General features: G+C 39.0%; 1 protein-coding gene across 1 annotated transcript in view; it reads right to left on the reverse strand.

The window, feature by feature from the left end:
- man1a1 (mannosidase, alpha, class 1A, member 1) overlaps positions 1 to 20,187 on the reverse strand; it is a 226,765-nt gene that overhangs the window by 123,828 nt on the left and 82,750 nt on the right. Inside the window, exon 2 of the mRNA XM_061929641.2 lies at positions 11,249 to 11,345. Coding sequence (XP_061785625.2) covers positions 11,249 to 11,345 — 97 coding nt within the window. The remainder of the gene's footprint in view (positions 1 to 11,248; positions 11,346 to 20,187) is intronic.

Raw genomic sequence — 20,187 nt, forward strand, 5'->3', positions numbered from 1 at the left:
CTTGGAGAGCCAAGTTTGTTCTGAGGTGGCACTTGGTGAAAAAAGTTTAAGAAATACTGCGTTAGAGAATTACAAGTCAAATTAGAAATTTCCCCACTTTTATACATGCACAATGCAGCATGTACAAATATCAGTAGGAAAGAAGCAGAGCTTTTACAATCCTACCTCTCCTTTATGTCTCAAAACTTCCTGATAGCTTGTTCACTTCCTGTATTAAAATATACCGGGTTACCATTTTCTTACAGGGCTGAAAAATAATATAAAAATGTGTAATAGTAATGTTAATAAAGTTTGTAAATTGATTATTTATATATAAAGAATAGTTGAATAAATGAAGGACTCAAAAGAGGCTAACATTATACATGTCCACAAGACTGCTCAAAGAGTGGCTAACAAAACAACAAAGCTGTCTGCAAAAATGCTAACTTCCTCCTGTTTCTTACATTATGTTATTTCTTTGATTTTAATTATCTCAATGCAGCTAACATGAAATGCGTGTTTTATTCCAAGTCTGATCTTGCTGTCACTGCACTCTTATTAGGGCAGTTTGTCCTCATCGGCATTCCAGGGATGAAAAATGGATTACATTAGAACATCCAGCTACTGTTTGTTTTACAATGAAAGGGACTTGACCACAAAGAGCCACAGGGTTCCTTCTAAAAGGCATCTGGAGCACAGAAGTCTGTTGCTATTTTTTCTCCAATGAACAAAAGTATGGTAGCTCTAATGTGTTTATCGTAGCAAAAGGAAAAAGATGCCGACGGAATGACACAATGAAGGGAGGACTCCCATCATTCTAACTCCTGTACTTTGGGCACAGGTTTTTCTGGCTGTCTCTGTAGATGATCGAGCAAAAAAAAGCCATACAGGGATCCAGATGAAATATGGAAAAGAAATCAGCCAAGAGACGTTTGATGATGTGACAGAGGAGTGTTGCGCCTGGCCTCAGTTCATGAACAAATACCAGCAGACAAAGAACATGCAAGTGAAAGACTGCCATAATAACTAACACAGTTTTGCAGCGGGACATTGATTTTCGTTCTACAAGTTCCAACAGAGACTGAATCATACGCAAACCAGAGCACTTTTTCCCATCAGAAGTGATGCATAGTAGACCAAATTATTCCAGTCCAGACGCCCAAATATATGAACACAAAACATTTTATAGAGAAAAATGACAGTTTTACCAACAGAAAACAATGCAAAATGCGTATAGTTGATGAATGAAATGGATACGTGTATCATAGACATCACTTTTAGCTTCATTAAATTATTGAGGAAGGAGTTTAAAGCCACAGCATACTTTGCAAGTTATTTCTTAAATTGAATAGTTTTTTTTAACTTTCTTTATTAAACTTCCCTACTAAATTTTAAAACTGCCATAAAATCATGGCTCAGCTCAACCTCTACCTGATCAGAACCAAAATTGATCCCCAGCAACTCTTCGAAGCATCAAACAGGTTTATATGTGGTTATAGACTAGTGTATATATATTTTCTCATTCGGTTTTGCACACATGTGCATAGTCATGTATATAGCGTCATGTACATAGTGTATATAAAAAAAAAAAAAGTTTATCAGTTTGAACATCAAATATGTCGTCTTTGTAGCATATTCAACTGAATATGGGTTGAAAATGATTTGCAAATCATTGTATTCCGTTTATATTTATATCTAACACAATTTCCCAAGTCATATGGAAACGGGGTTTGTATTATGCATTTTCGGCCGGTGCGACTTATACTCCAGAGCGACTTATACTCCGAAAAATACGGTATATATACAAAATGTTTAAAAAAATGTAACGTAATTTTTATATACATGTTACAGGTTATATATCTTTTATTATTGAATGCATCAAATGTGATGAATATTTAATGGACCACAATGGAAACAAGCCTTTTGGCTTTTTGTGCCATCTATTTGCCTTTATAAAGCATTAAATGGATTCAATTCTTTAAAATGTCAATCAACTTCTCAATCAATCAATCAATCAATCAATCAATCAATCAATCAATCAAAGTGCTGTAACTTGTAACTTCGTTTCGCTTCATGATGGTCTATTTTGCAGTCATATTCAAGACAAAAGGACAGAATCAGAGTCACTAATGCTTGGGATTCCTTGTTTATGAACTCTATCGAGTTGTCTATAACAGTTTGTTACGTGAAATTTGTTTACCGTATTTTTCGGACTATAAACCGCTACTTTACTTACTACTCCAAAGCCTTAAATGCCTGTGGCTAATGAAACAGTACAGCTAATTTATGGATCTTTCTTTGCTAATGGCCATAATGTTTTATATTCAACAAATTGTTTTCATATTACGCTGACAGATACATTCTAAAGGTGTGTTATTTTTTTGTGCTATGACACCATATATATATATATATATATTAATACATATTTTGGACGAGTATATTAGTAAGTATATAAGTATATTCGCCCATAGCATTCCTGCTCAAAAGGGTTCTTCATTCATCACTCCAAGCAACGTTTGTAAGTTTTACAATATAACTAAAGCGATTTATACTTACTAAACCATCCCATGTGTGATGTCTGTAGGAGTATTTTCATGCATATTTGAAAGTGCTATCGTATTGTAATCAAGCTAGCGTTGTCAGCATTAGCGAATATGCTAAAACATTTACAAGTGTCTGTTAGTATTATTAACTTACAATGGCACCGTTTGGAAAAAAATTTAAGTATGTAAATAAACATTTACAAAATCTTTTGTAATGGTATATCAGCCGCCTATGGTCCCATTCGGCTAAAATATGTAAAAATATTTATTCATTCATTAGGGATGTAATGGTTTTGTAGATACCGCGGTATTACGGTTTCAAAATCTTCTTAATAATGCCGTGACGCGTGACGGCATCAAACGAAAACTTGTTGTGTAGTTTTTTTATTTGTCGGGTCTGAAAATAAACTACATATCCCAGAATCCTAAGTACAGCATGGGTCCGCAATGTGGGGGCGTGGAGCCAAAGATAAAGCAGGAAGTGAAGTATGTTCCACTTCAAGGACAAAACACCACTCAACCAATGGAGAAATACAGCAGCAGTAATCAAATGGTTCAACAACATCCAAGACAAACAACAGCACAACTTTATCTCCTTCGATATCGAAGAATTTTACCCTTCCATCACGCAAGACCTACTGACTCAAGCACTAGACTTCGCCTCAGACTACGACTCAATCACAGGCAACGAAAGAAACATCATCATCCACGCAAAAAACTCCATTCTCATCCACAACAGTACACCATGGCAAAAAAAGAACAATGCAACATTTGACGTCACTATGGGAAGTTTTGACGGAGCAGAAACGTGTGAACTCGTTGGGAGTTACCTCCTCTCCCAGCTCGCTAGCCTCAACCTGAACCTTGGTATTTACCGTGATGACGGACTGGCAGTGTGCCGCGCCTCGCCAAGGAGCAGCGAGAATACCACGAAGCGCATATGCCAAATTTTCAAAGAGAACGGCCTACGGATCACGATTGAAGCCAACAAGCAAACCGTCAACTTCCTCGACGTCACTTTCAACCTGAGAAATAACAGCTACCAACCATTCACGAAATCCAACACAACACTCCAATACGTGCACCATGACAGCAACCACCCACCCACCACCACGAAAAGAATACCTACCGGAATTAATAAAAGGCTATCGATGCTGTCATCTAGCAAAGCTGAATTTGACCAAGCAACCCCCCCGTACCAAAAAGCCCTTGATGAAAGCGGATACAATTTCACCCTCACCTATGAACCCACGCCAGGAAACCAACCAAAAAAGAACAGAAAATGAAACAACATCATCTGGTACAACCCCCCATACAGCAAAAACGTCTCAACCAACATTGGCCACAAATTCCTCACTCTGATTGACAAACACTTTCCCAAAGGCAACAGCCTAAGAAAAGTATTCAACAAGAACAACATTAAATTGAGCTACAGCTGTATGAACAATATACGACAAATTATCTCAAACCACAACAAAACAATTGCAAATGAGCCGTCGGCCCCCAGACAGAGCGACCCCAAAACCAACAAAGGCTGCAACTGTCGCAAGAAACCTGATTGCCCTCTCAACGGGGGGTGCTTACAAACATCAGTTGTCTACCAATCTAAGGTAACACGCAAGGACATTAACACATCCGACACATATGTAGGATTAACCGAGGGAGAGTTTAAAACCAGATGGAACAATCACAAGGCTTCTTTCAGGAACCAAAACATGCGGAATACCACAGAACTCAGCAAACACATTTGGGACCTCAAAGACAATAATGTTGAATATTCAATAACATGGCAAATTCTTGCATCCAGCACACCTTTCAATAATGGTAATAAAAGATGCAACCTATGCTTGAAAGAGAAACTGTTTATCATATACCGTCCAGACCTGTCATCCCTCAATAAACGCAGCGAAATTGTATCAGCATGCCGCCACAGACGGAAACACCTCCTAGGTAACACATGAGCCAATCACCACGCCCCTACACCAGCCTGTACCCACCCACTCTGTGCCCTATATAAACCATGGTATGTGAATGCTCCCATTAAAATCTCCTGATGATTGAGGGAACCCCCTCATGAAACAGGCCTGTAGAGATGAAGTAGTCTTGTGATTTTTTTTCCCACACATACATATATTGCGCTCTACTACGGTATCGAGCACTATTTTTTGGATAACCTTATTAAGACAAGAAAAAATAAAGTTTATGAGTTTGAACATTAACATTGAATATCTTGTCTTTGTAGTGCATTCAATTGAATATGGGTTGAAAAGGATTTGCAAATCATTGTATTCCGTTTATATTTACATCCAACACAATTTTCCAACTCGTATGGAAACGGGGTTTGTATGTACAGTATGTATGTACATACATGTGTATATATATATATATATATATATGTATATATGTATATGTATATATATATATGTATATATCAATGTATATGTGTGTATATATGTGTATATATATATATATATGTATATGTATATATGTATATGTATATATATATATATGTATATATATGTGTATATATTAGATTAGATAGTACTTTACTGATCAATTTATATATATATATATATATATATATATATATATATATATATATATATATATATATATAAATTATCAATTTATATATATATATATATATATATATATATATATATATATATATATATATATATATATAAATATATAAATATATAAATATATATATAAATTGATCAGTAAAGTACTATCTAATCTAATATATACACATATATATACATATATATATATATACATATACATATATACATATATATATATATATACACATATATACACACATATACATTGATATATACATATATATATACATATACATATATATATATATATATATATATATATATATATATATATATATATACACATGTATGTACATACATACTGTACATACAAACCCCGTTTCCATACGAGTTGGAAAATTGTGTTGGATGTAAATATAAACGGAATACAATGATTTGCAAATCCTTTTCAACCCATATTCAATTGAATGCACTACAAAGACAAGATATTCAATGTTAATGTTCAAACTCATAAACTTTATTTTTTCTTTGCAAAAAATAATTTACTTAGAATTTCATGGCTGCAACACGTGCCAAAGTAGTTGGGAAAGGGCATGTTCACCACTGTGTTACATGGCCTTTCCTTTTAACAACACTCAGTAAACGTTTGGGAACTGAGGAGACACATTTTTTAAGCTTCTCAGGTGGAATTCTTTACCATTCTTGCTTGATGTACAGCTTAAGTTGTTCAACAGTCCGGGGGTCTCCGTTGTGGTATTTTAGGCTTCATAATGCGCCACACATTTTCAATGGGAGACATTGAAAATGTTGTCTTTGTAGCATATTCAACTGAATATAGGTTGAAAATGATTTGCAAATCATTGTATTCCGTTTATATCTACATCTAACACAATTTCCCAACTCATATGGAAACAGGGTTTGTATATATATATACATATATTAAGTTAAAAAAGTTAAAGTACCAATGATTGTCACACACACACACACTAGGTGTGGCAAAATTATTTCCTGCATTTGACCCATCACCCTTGTTCACCCCCTGGGAGGTGAGGGGAGCAGTGAGCAGCAGCGGTGGCCGCGCCCGGGAATCATTTTTGGTGATTTAACCCCCAATTTCAAGCCTTGATGCTGAGTGCCAAAGAGGGAGGTAATGGGTCCCATTTTTATCTTTGGTATGACTCGGCCGGGGTTTGAACTCACAACCTATATACATATATATATATACAGTATATATATATACATACATATACATACATATACACACACATATATACATATAGTATATATATATACACATATATATAGTATAAATATAAATATATATAGTATATATATATATATATATATATATATATATATATATACATATATATAGTACATATTTACATATATACACATATATAGTATATATACATATATAGTATAAATATATATATAGTATGTATACATATATACTATAAATACATATATCGTATTTATATATATAGTATATATTTACATATATACACATATACACATATATATTATATATAGTATGTATATATACAATTTAGAATATAATTTATATATAATTGTCTTTGATTTATTTATTTATGAAACAGTTTTTTGTTAACATGTTAAAAGTGTTTATTAAAAATACAAGCACGTTTAACATAGAAATTCCTTTCTTTCAGGAGAACAAGAACATAAGTTGGTATATTACCTTATTATGTTCACTTGCATTGATTGGAATCAGACCGGATTTACAGTAGTGCTGTTAACTTTTACATTTTCGAATTTACATTGTGAAGGAGAAAAAACTTTTCTGTCCAATACCACATGAAAGTAGTTGGTATATGGCATCTTATTTGCCCAGCTTCCATACTCGTATGGTAAACAAGAAATACATTAACGGCAAACTCCGTAGCTTGCTAGCTTGTGTGCACTAGCTTTCGCTATTTTGTTAGCGCAGGCAGGATTAAGCAGCACTTTTATTGTGAAAACATGAACTGTGCGGTTGGTCTTCAGGCTTTTGACAGCAGGTATGGCGGCACAGTCTGTTGAAATAAAAAGTGTTTCTCGCCTTCCTGCCGGTCGTTTTTTCCTTAATACTGAGCTCGCAGCAGACAGCGTCATTTCAGAAGATCCTTGGGTGCCGTGTATGCCAATCAAGTGACGAAAGTGACATCATAATGAAGATTGATGATCGCAAATTTTTAGGTCAATTTTTTTTTAATGCCTGGCTAGCACTGACACACCTTCCGCGATTGACCTGTGATGTGAGCAATGCATTGTACATCGTGTTTTCCTGACATTCTCAGCACTAGTGTACAATCCCACAGTTACTACAGTTACTCTATACTGAGTCCAATGTGTCCAAACCATCCCAGATATATTTATAGAAGCATGCTGCATGACAATCCAGTAGACGCTGGATGAGTTTAAAAAAAAAAGAGCAATCAGACTCCAGAAGGGACTTAAATCAAACGCTTTTTTTCACTTTGAACAAATCTAGCGCTTCTATTAATATTGCTCTTTAACATCTTTGCACTTGTCAAACATTATTTAAGATCACTTTGAGGAGACAGACAACCTCTTGGATGGCTGAGAAGTTTCATCAGATGTTTGCGTCCCTCATTTAACCAATAAATGCACATAAATTAAAGCTAGCACAATGCCAAGTGCAAATAATATATGAATACTACAGGACTAATAACATATTCTAAATCAGTAGGCAAATACTGATATGTTTCCCACTTTGCAACTAGAACAGCTTCCACTCTTCTGGGAAGACTTTCTACAAGATTTTGGAGTGTGTCTTCCCAAAACGTTTGGTTAAAATGAAGCATAAAGATTAATTGACTTTGTATAAAGTGCTGCTGCTCTTTACCATGAATAAGGGAATGTATTTTCTATTTGCAGAGACCTCAATGGAGGAGAGCAGGAAGCATCCGATTCGATCAGGCTACGCTAACAATTAGTATGCTGGCTAATGCTTTCCTCTCTCACTGCACTACCCGCACACATTATAACTTCCAGTAATGGAAACAGCGGACGGAATTTACAAGAAGCTGACCTGATAGGAGAAAGCCATCGTTGAAGCAAATTAATTTGGAATTTGACATAATGAGGGGGTTTGGCCTTTTTCCCAAAACTTTATGTCAAAGAAGTGTTCAACACCAAATGAACTTTAACAATATATTACACAATTATGAGCGGAGTTGTATGCCAATGGTTATTTTACGACATTATAGAATGATACACTTTCTGCAAGGTCATTTAGCTGTTGTAAACTTTTTTACACGGACAAGCCTTCGCTGATCACATAATGCCAGCACAGTGAGTTAATATGTCCACTCATCCAAGACTACAAGCATATCATGCACAGTCTTGAATAAAGACAATTATAAACATACAAACATCTATATGCACAGTGTGCAATGTTATGTAAAGGCATTAGCATGGCAGACTTCATGGGAGCCAACAACGACTACTTTGGGACAAAAGATGCTCCAGAACCTTATATTTTTTAGCCTGAATATAAGGAAGATGAGCTACAAGTTTTAGAAGTTGTGTGCTAAGCAGGTCCAGCTTTAAAGAAACACAAAGTATCATGGAGCATTATTGCTAAGTGCTTAACACGATATATAAACTACACACATAGTAAAACAATGACTTACTGTACAATGTCTTATTTCAGTGGGATGCTGTGGGATGGGATGTTTATATCTTTCAGCACAAGACTTGTGATCCCCGTTTAGATGATGAATTAATCATAATTTTCCCTCAAGTTAAAAAAAAACAAATTGGGACAATGGGAACAAACGAACGTCTTGTGTCTTCCTTGCCATGTTTTTGGGAGTAAATACAAGGTTTCTGCAGGTATCAGCAAGTCTAATTTATTGCTTTGATTTTTAATGCCACCTAAAATGAATGTACTGCCCATGTCCTACTGCAGATAGTTATTATATATAGTCAAAAGCTTACAATTGTCTGTATAGACAAAATTGTAAGCATTATAAAATGATAATCTTGAATAGTTGAAAAGTTTACATTAACTGTTAATCTGTAACAAATTAGAATTGACTCACAAGACTGTTACATGTGAGGGTCTATTTCTATGTTCATTTATTTCAAACAGCAGAAGTTGCTTTGTTGGTCATGCCCAAAGAAATTTGACAGTGTTGACTGCTGCCTGCCTTTAATCACCGACCTGTGATTAGCTAATAGCATGTGTGATTTCACCACGTTGATGCCCATTTAGCAAAGTGTGGAGGTCTTTTTGTACACACTGCAGTCGGCCTCTCTGGTTTTACCATCGACAGGCGTTAACCAGTGTTCACTTATGGTCACGAAGACAACTAAAAGGTCATGAAAACTTCCCACACTCTAAAAGACATTATAAAAACCATTTCCATCAAGAAAAATTATAAAATTATGATTTTAGTTTTTTTGTTCCATTTTCTTTTGCCATACCTTGCACGTTTTGTGTTTTTCTGTGTATTCGTTCCGTGTGGTAGTTCTGTTTCAATGTCTTAATTACTGATTGAAAATTATACAGAAAGTAATTTTACTTTACATATTTTACTTGTATGTTCTGATTGTTTAAAATGTGTGTGTCGTATTGTTGTTGAAATAAAGTTAAGAGAAAAAAAAGATCTGTGATGGGTCAACTTGTTACGACGTCATATCCGGGGTTCACATGGCCCTCCTTCGCGAACGTCTTGTCCTACGGTTTTGAAGCAATGTGCACGTTAAATGTGACTGTTGTATTAAAACGATTACTTCCAACTCTAACATTGAAGTGAGTGTCGTTACCACTACTTCTCACAGGAAACCAAAAACGTGTGGAAGAAAATTAGTAAAAGTAAAAGTGGGTCCCGCCTGCTCCTGCCGAGACAAAGATTGTGGATGACTGACAAGAGGTTTATGTACTGTAATTCCACTGTCGAATACACATGCTAGGTGCTAACAAAGCGATGCACAGAGTGACACCTCTGTATCCAGTTTGAAAGCCAGAGACAAAGAAAGAAACACATGGACATAGCAATTTATTGATGACGCAAAGTTATAAAGTTCATTTTCATTTATCGTTCTATGAATTGACTTATTCACTATGGGTCCCCGCCTACAATTGCATGATTTTTTTAAATACCTCTGGACATCAAATTTAATGCTTCTATTTAACGACTTTTAATGCTTTTTAATGACCCGTGGAAACCCTGAAATTGAATGTCAAAGTTGAGCAACATCTCTGCTTATGGCAACAACCTTCTACTAAACAAGTGAGATGTTTGATTTAGAATTTAGAATTAACTTAACTTTGACCAACTCAGAGGTGATACAGCAGCTTACTGGCTCAGTATGTCAATAGCTGCATAAGCCAGTTATATCTCTGTGATCAAGGCACCACTAAAAGTAGTTCCTCAGCGCTGACACTTTTAATAACAATATCGCTAATACACGGTTAATATGCAGGTCACGACATGTAAATGGAATATTGTTGGCGATATTTCGATGTGTGTTTAGAGGACTTCATGGGTGCAATAGATGGCTCCCATTAGCTTTATTGTGAGCCACCATGTACTACAAATTGGAATTAATAAAAAAAAAAAAAAGCATTTGTGTTCTTGTCTCACAGAGGGATTGTGAATTCCAAAAAAAGTTCAGTTCCCATTTAAGCCACGGAACTTTTTGTCCCCACTTCTCAAGGCTAGGCGCAGGAACAACAACACACTGCGTGTTTAACGGCTAGTCCATTAAATTATGGTATGATTGTCGTGTTTATGCCTTTCTAGCATCCTGTATAACAACAAAGATCTATTCGATGCTCGGATGACAGATTCGGTCAATTATCCATCTTGAGGGGCAAAAATGTGGCTGGGTGCTGAGCAAAACACAATGAGACAGCAACCCCTAGCGCCGTCTTCGCCCTCATTAGCAGGACTGGCGCAGACAGCTGCCCCCAATATGAATATATGATAACGTTGACATTTAGAAGCATCCATAGATGGATGGCTCTAAATGACGGCCAATTTGACTGCTAATCTAAAAGGCCAAGGCTGCTGGTGGCAGCCACGCCACATCAATCCCTCTGTGTGTGCGTGTGTGTGTTTTCGTATGCATGTGTGAGTGCATGTGGTTTCGTGTGCGTGTGTGCACGTGCGTGTGTGGACTCACCAAACAGATTGCTGGAGTGGCCTTGCTTGGAGACGGGCCGCAGCTCATTGGAACCCCAGGCGTAACGTCTGTAGCTGTCCCACGCGTGTTTCATCATCTGTCGGCAAGGAGGAGGAGGAAGATGTGATGAGAGTAGTTATGAAGAGCAACTCAGGCGGAACTAGAGATGCATATGTTGTAGACCCAACATAATAAATCCTACTGTACATCTTTTTGATTGTGTTTCCTATTCAAATAGACAAGCTGATGAAAGCACCATTAAGAGTGTTGCTGCTCTACCTAGTGGTCAAGTTAGATACTTACAGTCTCATTCACTCCTGTTAAATGTGTCAACATTTTAAAGGTGGTACTATTTGTGGCCCATTAGGTAATCTTAGAAACTGACTATTTTAACGTTAAACGTTTAATGTTGATCCCATTCGTGCAGGTTTACATGACAATTAATTAAATGAATCAGCGTCACAGTGTTTGGAAGAGAGTACCTTTGTGTGTAACTGGTCTGGCATGCACACAACAACAATTTCGTTGTGTTTTCCAGTCGCAGCATGATTCCTAAATTGTCAATAAAGGCCTCAAATTGATACGTTTCCCTGTTAAAACTTTCTATGGCAGGTCCCCTCAATTGCTTGTATTCCAACAAGTGATTTCTGGAAGTGAAAACCAGTGGTGGTCAACCAAGCTAAGATGGCTGTTGTACAGCAAGCATGGCGCGCACAGAGTACAAAAGGGGCCCATATATTCCGGCAAAAAGCAGATATGAGCAAAAAATCCAACAATGCAATGGAATAGATCCCTATACTTTATCAAAAAAAGATTTGTTGAATGATAAAGGATTATTTGTCAGTAGAGTTCCCAAACACATGGAATTATCATGTGCTCCAGACACCATTCTACACAACAATAAGGTGAAAACTTGGAAAAGCATGGAGGTCTACAACTTCTTTGTGTGTGGCTGGGTCAAGGACATCATGCATCGTTTTTTGCTCGGGTAAGGTTGCATTTCATGATTTAACTATGTGTCTACTGCCATGTTTGTTGCCTGCCCTTGTTGCACTCACCATTTACGAGTATGTAAGCTTTTCCTCATCTTTACCGAAATATAACTATAAATGTCAACTTTGTGTATGTGCTGAAAGCTTCATTTATGATTGTTACATTTGGTAAAAGCTTAACTCTTTTAGGTGTTGCTCACATTTGATTTTTTTTAATTATTAAACTTGTCGGTGCTTGGTGCTTTACGGAAGACTAGTAGCAAAAATGTGACTTAAGAAATAAAAATAATATCAAGGTAATACTTAAATAAGAAACACTAAACATTAAAAGTGTATCAAACAAACTTTTAACGGAGTGGTAACTGCAAACTCGTGCATTCTTCGGCTTTGCTCCCTTGGACTGGAATGTGTGATACTTTTGTCGTAGTCTTTCTTAAAATCTTGCACTATGCTTGATTACCTCTCGAGGACCTTTAACATTTAATCTTTTCGTGATTTAAACGGTTTGTACAGCCAAAATCAACGCAAGCATAGAAAATTGTTCTTTGAAAAAGGCTAAATGGCGCCTAGAACCCATTGAGAACAGACCCTGGTTTGACCACCGTGCGCATTCAATGAGCCGGACGTGACGTAATTTTGAATCTAAGCAATAAGCGGCCCGTGCACCGGAAATGGATCAGTCCCTAAAGAAAAGTGGACAATGAAAATTGGTAATTCCAATAACATTGGACTGAATCATTTGCATTTATTATCCCTCCAATGCGCAAAAGATCTGCACTTAATAAGCCACGAGACTATTGTTGTTATGAAGATGTCTAATTTAAAATTGCATTATAAGACAAAGCACAGGCATTTTAAAGACGCATTCCCACAACATTTAGAAATGTGAACAACAGAAATAAATGCACTAAAATCAACAGATGAAGTTGCAAGTAGGATTCCTGCAACCTGACCTAACTAAATGGACCTCTTGACAAAAAAATTGTGGGCCTCCAAGATTTGAGTAGATTTGTGTATCCCTGGCATGACATTGCTACAAATAAGTTAACTATAACACAAGGATTAGTCTTAAAATAATATATGTATAACATTTTAATTAGCCAATCCGTTTGAAACAATTCATCACTCCCAGACGGTCTGAGGAGAAAAATTCAGGCCTTTGGACAAATCTAATTTGAGGACACCTGTTCTAAAAGTTGCATCAGCCAAAAACACAAAAGCATATAAGTTGAATCATTTACTGCAGTGGTCCCCAACCTTTTTGTAGCTGCGGACCGGTCAACGCTTGAAAATATGTCCCACGGACCGAGAGGGGGGGGGGGGTACAATCATGTGTGCTTACGGACTGTATCCCTGCCGACTGTATTGATCTATATTGATATATAATGTATATATTGTGTTTTTTATGTTGATTTAATAAAAAATTTAAAAAATTAAATAATTTTAATTTTTTAATTTTTTTAATTTCTTGTGCGGCCCGGTACCAATCGGTCAACGGACCGATACCGGGCCACGGCCCGGTGGTTGGGGACCTCTGATTTACTGCATACCCTCTTAAAGAGTCAGCGTCGTCTTCTGTCAGAGCTACAAATTGTACACAAAAATTAGTCCTTTTATGCAGAACACAAATGTGCACTGCAGACACCGCTGTTTCTCAGGAGGATATTTCTTATTTATTCTGTAAACTTTAGTCATACTTGACAGGGCTGTACGCTTAGCTTTTTCATTAGAAGCACAGTGGCTCATGAATGAAAATACAAACCCCGTTTCCATATTAGTTGGGAAATTGTGTTAGATGTAAATATAAACGGAATACAATGATTTGCAAATCAATTTCAACTCATATTCAATTGAATATGCTACAAAGACAACATATTTGATGTTCAAACTGATAAACGTTTTTTTTTTGCAAGTAATCATTAACTTTAGAATTTGATGCCAGAAACACGTGACAAAGAAGTTGGGAAAGGTGGCAATAAATACTGATAAAGTTGAGGAATGCTCATCAAACACTTATTTGGAACATCCCACATGTGAACAGGCACATTGGGAACAGGTGGGTGCCATGATTGGGTATAAAAGTAGATTCCATGAAATGCTCAGTCATTCACAAACAAGGATGGGGCGAGGGTCACCACTTTGTCAACAAATGCGTGAGCAAATTGTTGAACAGTTTAAGAAAAACCTTTCTCAACCAGCTATTGCAAGGAATTTAGGGATTTCACCATCTACGGTCCGTAATGTCATGAAAGGGTTCAGAGAATCTGGAGAAATCACTGCACGTAATCAGCTAAGACCGTGACCTTCGATCCCTCAAGCTGTACTGCATCAACAAGCGACATCAGTGTGTAAAGGATATAGCCACATGGGCTCATTAACACTTCAGAAACTCACTGTCAGTAACTACAGTTGGTTGCTACATCTGTAAGTGCAAGTTAAAACTCTCCTCTGCAAGGCGAAAACCGTTTATCAACAATACCCAGAAACGCCGTCGGCTTCGCTGGGCCTGAGCTCATCTAAGATGGACTGATACAAACTGGAAAAGTGTTCTGTGGTCTGATGAGTCCACATTTCAAATTGTTTTTGGAAACTGTGGACATCGTGTCCTCCGGACCAAAGAGGAAAAGAACCATCCGAATTGTGATAGGCGCAAAGTTGAAAAGCCAGCATCTGTGATGGTATGGGGGTGTATTAGTGCCCAAGACATGGGTAACTTACACATCTGTGAAGGCGCCATTAATGCTGAAAGGTACATACAGGTTTCGGAGCAACATATGTTGCCATCCAATTAACGTTACCATGGACGCCCCTGCTTATTTCAGCAATACAATGCCAAGCCACGTGTTACACCAACGTGGCTTCATAGTAAAAGAGTGCGGGTACTAGACTGGTCTGCCTGTAGTCCAGACCTGTCTCCCATTGAAAATGTGTGGCGCATTATGAAGCCTAAAATACCACAATGGAGACCCCCGGACTGTTGAACAACTTAAGCTGTACATCAAGCAAGAATGGGAAAGAATTCCACCTGAGAAGCTTCAAAAATGTGTCTCCTCAGTTCCCAAACGTTTACTGAGTGTTGTTAAAAGGAAAGGCCATGTAACACAGTGGTGAACATGCCCTTTCCCAACTACTTTGGCACGTGTTGCAGCCATGAAATTCTAAGTTAATTATTATTTGCAAAAAAAAAAAAAAAAGTTTATGAGGTTGAACATCAAATATCTTGTCTTTGTAGTGCATTCAATTGAATATGAGTTGAAAAGGATTTGCAAATCATTGTATTCTGTTTATATTTACATCTACCACAATTTCCCAACTCATATGGAAACGGGGTTTGTATTTAGTAGCACAGAAAAAAATTAAGAGCAATATGATGTCCTCAATAACACCATTTTATTATTAACACTCAAACAACGTACACAGCAACACACATCTGCACTCATCAGGGCAGGAATTTTACGACGGCACCCGTTGCCAACCTGTTTGGCTGTGTGCCCCTTGCAAAAATGATTAATGATCTATTGCTAACTGTGGATGGCGATGCGTCATCCATGTTGCTGCTACATGATCTCAGCGCTGCTTTGGATACCGTTGATCATAACATTCTATTAGAACGTTTCAAAACACGTATTGGTATGTCAGACTGGGCCTTTTGTTGGTTTAACGACTATCTTACTGACAGTATGCAGTGCGTCTCCCATAACAACGTAACTTCGGAGTATGTTAAGGTAACGTGCAGAGTTCCACAGGGTTTAGTTCTTGGCCCGGCACTCTTCAGTATCAACATGCTCCCGCTAGGTGACATCATACGCAAATACGGTGTTAGCTTTCACTGTTATGCTGATGCCACCCAACTCTACATGCCCCTAGACCTGACCAACACGTCTCGGTATGATGACGCCTGCGCGTGACGTCACGGATTGTAGAGGACATTTTGGGACAGCATGGTGGCCAGCTATTAAGTCGTCTGTTTTCATCGCAAAATTCCACAGTATTCTGGACATCTGTGTTGGTGAATCTTTTGCAATTTGTTCAATGAACAATGGAGACAGCAAAGAAGAAAGCTGTAGGTGGGAAGCGGTGTATTGCGGCAGGTGTTGTGCTGGATAACGCACCCCCGCCGTAGAATGCACCCCCTGACTGTTGTGCCGGATAACACAGCCGGTGTTTCATTGTTTACATTCCCGGAAGATGACAGTCAAGCTTTATCATTGGCCTGTGGAGAACTGGGACAACAGAGACTCTTACCAGGAGGACTTTGAGTTGGATACGCAGACGCGGTACCGTGAGTACGCATGCAGCTGCGGCTTCCAAACATTCGATCGCTTGCCCGTACGTGCGTGCCGCTATGTGCATGTCACGTACGTAACTCTCCCACTGCGTGGCACAGTGGAAGAGTGGCCGTGCGCAACCCGAGGGTCCCTGGTTCAATCCCCACCTAGTACCAACCTCGTCATGTCCGTTGTGTCCTGAGCAAGACACTTCACCCTTGCTCCTGATGGGTGCTGGTTAGCGCCTTGCATGGCAGCTCCCTCCATCAGTGTGTGAATGTGTGTGTGAATGGGTAAATGTGGAAGTAGTGTCAAAGCGCTTTGAGTACCTTGAAGGTAGAAAAGCGCTATACAAGTACAACCCATTTATTCATTTGTGGCATATTAAATATAAGCCTGGTTGTGTTGTGGCTAATAGAGTATATATATGTCTTGTGTTTATTTACTGTTTTAGTCATTCCCAGCTGAATATCAGGTCCCACCCGCCTCTCACAGCATCTTCCCTATCTGAATCGCTCCCACTGCCCTCTAGTCCTTCACTCTCACTTTCCTCATCCACAAATCTTTCATCCTCGCTCAAATTAATGGGGAAATCGTCGCTTTCTCGGTCCAAATCGCTCTCGCTGCTGGTGGCTATGATTGTAAACAATGTGCAGATGTGAGGAGCTCCACAACCTGTGACGTCACGCGCATATCGTCTGCTACTTCCAGTACAGGCAAGGCTTTTTTATCAGCGACCAAAAGTTGCAAACTTTATCGTCGATGTTCTCTACTAAATCCTTTCAGCAAAAATATGGCAATATCGCAAAATGATCAAGTATGACACATAGAATGGACCTGCTATCCCCGTTTAAATAAGAAAATCGCTCCCTTTTCTGCTCTGCCCCCCTCTCCTGCGGGGAGAGGTTATCAAGTGACCATGGATCAGCCTCCACGGAGGACGCGCTAGCTGTTCCAAGTCGGGACCCGGGGTGGACCACTGTTCTATGCATCGGTTGGTGACGTCTCTGCGCTGCTGACTTGTCTCTATTCAGATGATCCCCTGCTGGCCTTCCAATGGACTGGTTTTTCACATTATCAGAATCCGAATCAGAATCAGAAATACTTTATTAATCCCTGAGGGGAATTAAAAAATTTCAGCACAATCCCATTCAAGATCAGACAAACATTACAGGGAGACAGAACAGGATCGCTGACGGGTCTGCCAACTTCCGGCGCCCCTTACAAAAAAGGTGAGAAACAGGTAAACAATGGGGGGGTGAGAAGAAAAAAAATTGGTCTAAGCCTGGGCCCCTGGAGAGGGGGTCCAGACTGAGGCCAAGGGAAAAAAACAACTCATAGCCATAGCACACATTCCTCTTACATGTGTGTAAGAGGGAAACATCAAACATCAAAGAAACCAAAGGACATTAAAGACATTAAAAGAGCAGAGCTGATGCAACCAGCCACTTCTACATATAGCTATGAATAAAAAGTAAAATATACATATACACTGTGGTGGCCTCTGTGGTGTTCCACACCATCGTCTGCTGGGGTGGAGGGAGCATGGCCAGAGACAGGAGCAGACCCAACAAAGCAACCAAGAGAGCCGACTCCACCCTCGGCCGCCCAGTAACCCTCGGCCAGTGTCCAGTCCGCATGGATGAGCGAGGATACGTCTAAGAAGACCGAGGTATCCGATATCTGCTCATTCAGCCAAGTTAAGCTTGTCCGTCCCGGCGCTCAGTGCTAGCTCCGCAGCCCTGTCTCTTCATCCACATCTCCTCCAGTCCCTCTTAACGGACTCTGGTGTGGCAGAGACCCAGCAGCTGGTCTCCATGGCCAAAAGGCTCTCGGAAGGCAGATCCAGAAGTCCACAAAAAAGCACCACAGAAGTCACAAAAGTGCCTCCCCTTGTCGCACAGTCCCAAAGGGTCCCGAACAAAAAGGCAAAACAATATGTATATATATATATATATATATATATATATATATATATATATATATATATATATATATATATATATATATATATAATAACACATGAAAACAAGAGGGAAACACAAAGGATGACACAAGAGCACAGAGCTCCTGCCAACAGCAGCCACTACAGCGGCACCATCTTATGAAGTCGGGACCCCAGGTGGATCTCTCTTTAAGCATCATTTGGTGACGTCTCGGCGCACCGACGTGTCTACTTGCTAGAGGATCCCCTGCTGGCCCAACTATGGACTGGACTCTCACATTATTAACCATATCCACTCGGCATCCATTGCACCGGGGGGGAAAGGCACCACATCTGCGGTGACTTCCAGGGTTTCACGTTGTTCCCATTGGGTTGAGTTTTTTCTTGACCTGAGATGGGATCTGAGTTGAGGATGTTGTTGTGGTTTGTGCAGCCCTTTGAGACATTTGTGATTAAGGGCTATACAAGTAAAGTTTGATTAACTGATTGATTGATATGCGCCAGGACCACACTTTCCTCTGCGCAATTTTCATGTCAGTACGGCTTCTTTGACCAGTGGTGGGTTTATTTCTGCCTCATATGACCCATACACAGTACAGTGCTATACAACACAAAGCATCACCAGGCCAAACAGGAGTGAAATCTAACGCACACAGCAGCCTGTAATCCAGATGTGCGAACGTCTCCAACTCCTCAAAGCCTAGTGCACTAAATGAAGAAGTTGGAAGAGCTCAACTAAAGTAAGAAAGTTTGATAAATGTGTGAAAGCATAAAATACAATAAACTCTCAACATATAACATGTAACACACTTTTCATATTTAGCGACACAAGGCGACGATGTGCGCGGGTTTTGCAGGTTTCTCTAACCCACTCGACGACGCTAGTTAAAAGAACCAGTCTAATGAAAAAACAAGTTGCCTTTATATTGAATCTATTATCATATATATATACAGAGTCAACACAAAAATCAAGGACAAAACACCACTCAACCAATGGAGAAATACAGCAGCAGTAATCAAATGGTTCAACAACATCCAAGACAAACAACAGCACAACTTTATCTCCTTTGATATCGAGGAATTTTACCCTTCCATCACGCAAGACCTACTGACTCAAGCACTAGACTTCGCCTCAGACTACGACTCAATCACAGGCAACGAAAGAAACATCATCATCCACGCAAAAAACTCCATTCTCATCCACAACAGTACACCATGGCAAAAAAAGAACAATGCAACATTTGACGTCACTATGGGAAGTTTTGACGGAGCAGAAACGTGTGAACTCGTTGGGAGTTTCCTCCTCTCCCAGCTCGCTAGCCTCAATCTGAACCTTGGTATTTACCGTGATGACGGACTGGCAGTGTGTCGCGCCTCGCCAAGGAGCAGCGAGAATACCAAGAAGTGCATATGCCAAATTTTCAAAGAGAACGGCCTACGGATCACGATTGAAGCCAACAAGCAAACCGTCAACTCCCTTGACGTCACTTTCAACCTGAGAAATAACAGCTACCAACCATTCACGAAACCCAACACAACACTCCAATACGTGCACCATGACAGCAACCACCCACCCACCACCACGAAAAGAATACCTACCGGAATCAATAAAAGGCTATCGATGCTGTCATCTAGCAAAGCTGAATTTGACCAAGCAACCCCCCCGTACCAAAAAGCCCTTGATGAAAGCGGATACAATTTCACCCTCACCTATGAACCCACGCCAGGAAACCA

Source organism: Nerophis lumbriciformis, linkage group LG34 (genome assembly GCF_033978685.3).
Source record: "Nerophis lumbriciformis linkage group LG34, RoL_Nlum_v2.1, whole genome shotgun sequence".
NCBI classification, from domain to species: Eukaryota; Metazoa; Chordata; class Actinopteri; order Syngnathiformes; family Syngnathidae; genus Nerophis; species Nerophis lumbriciformis.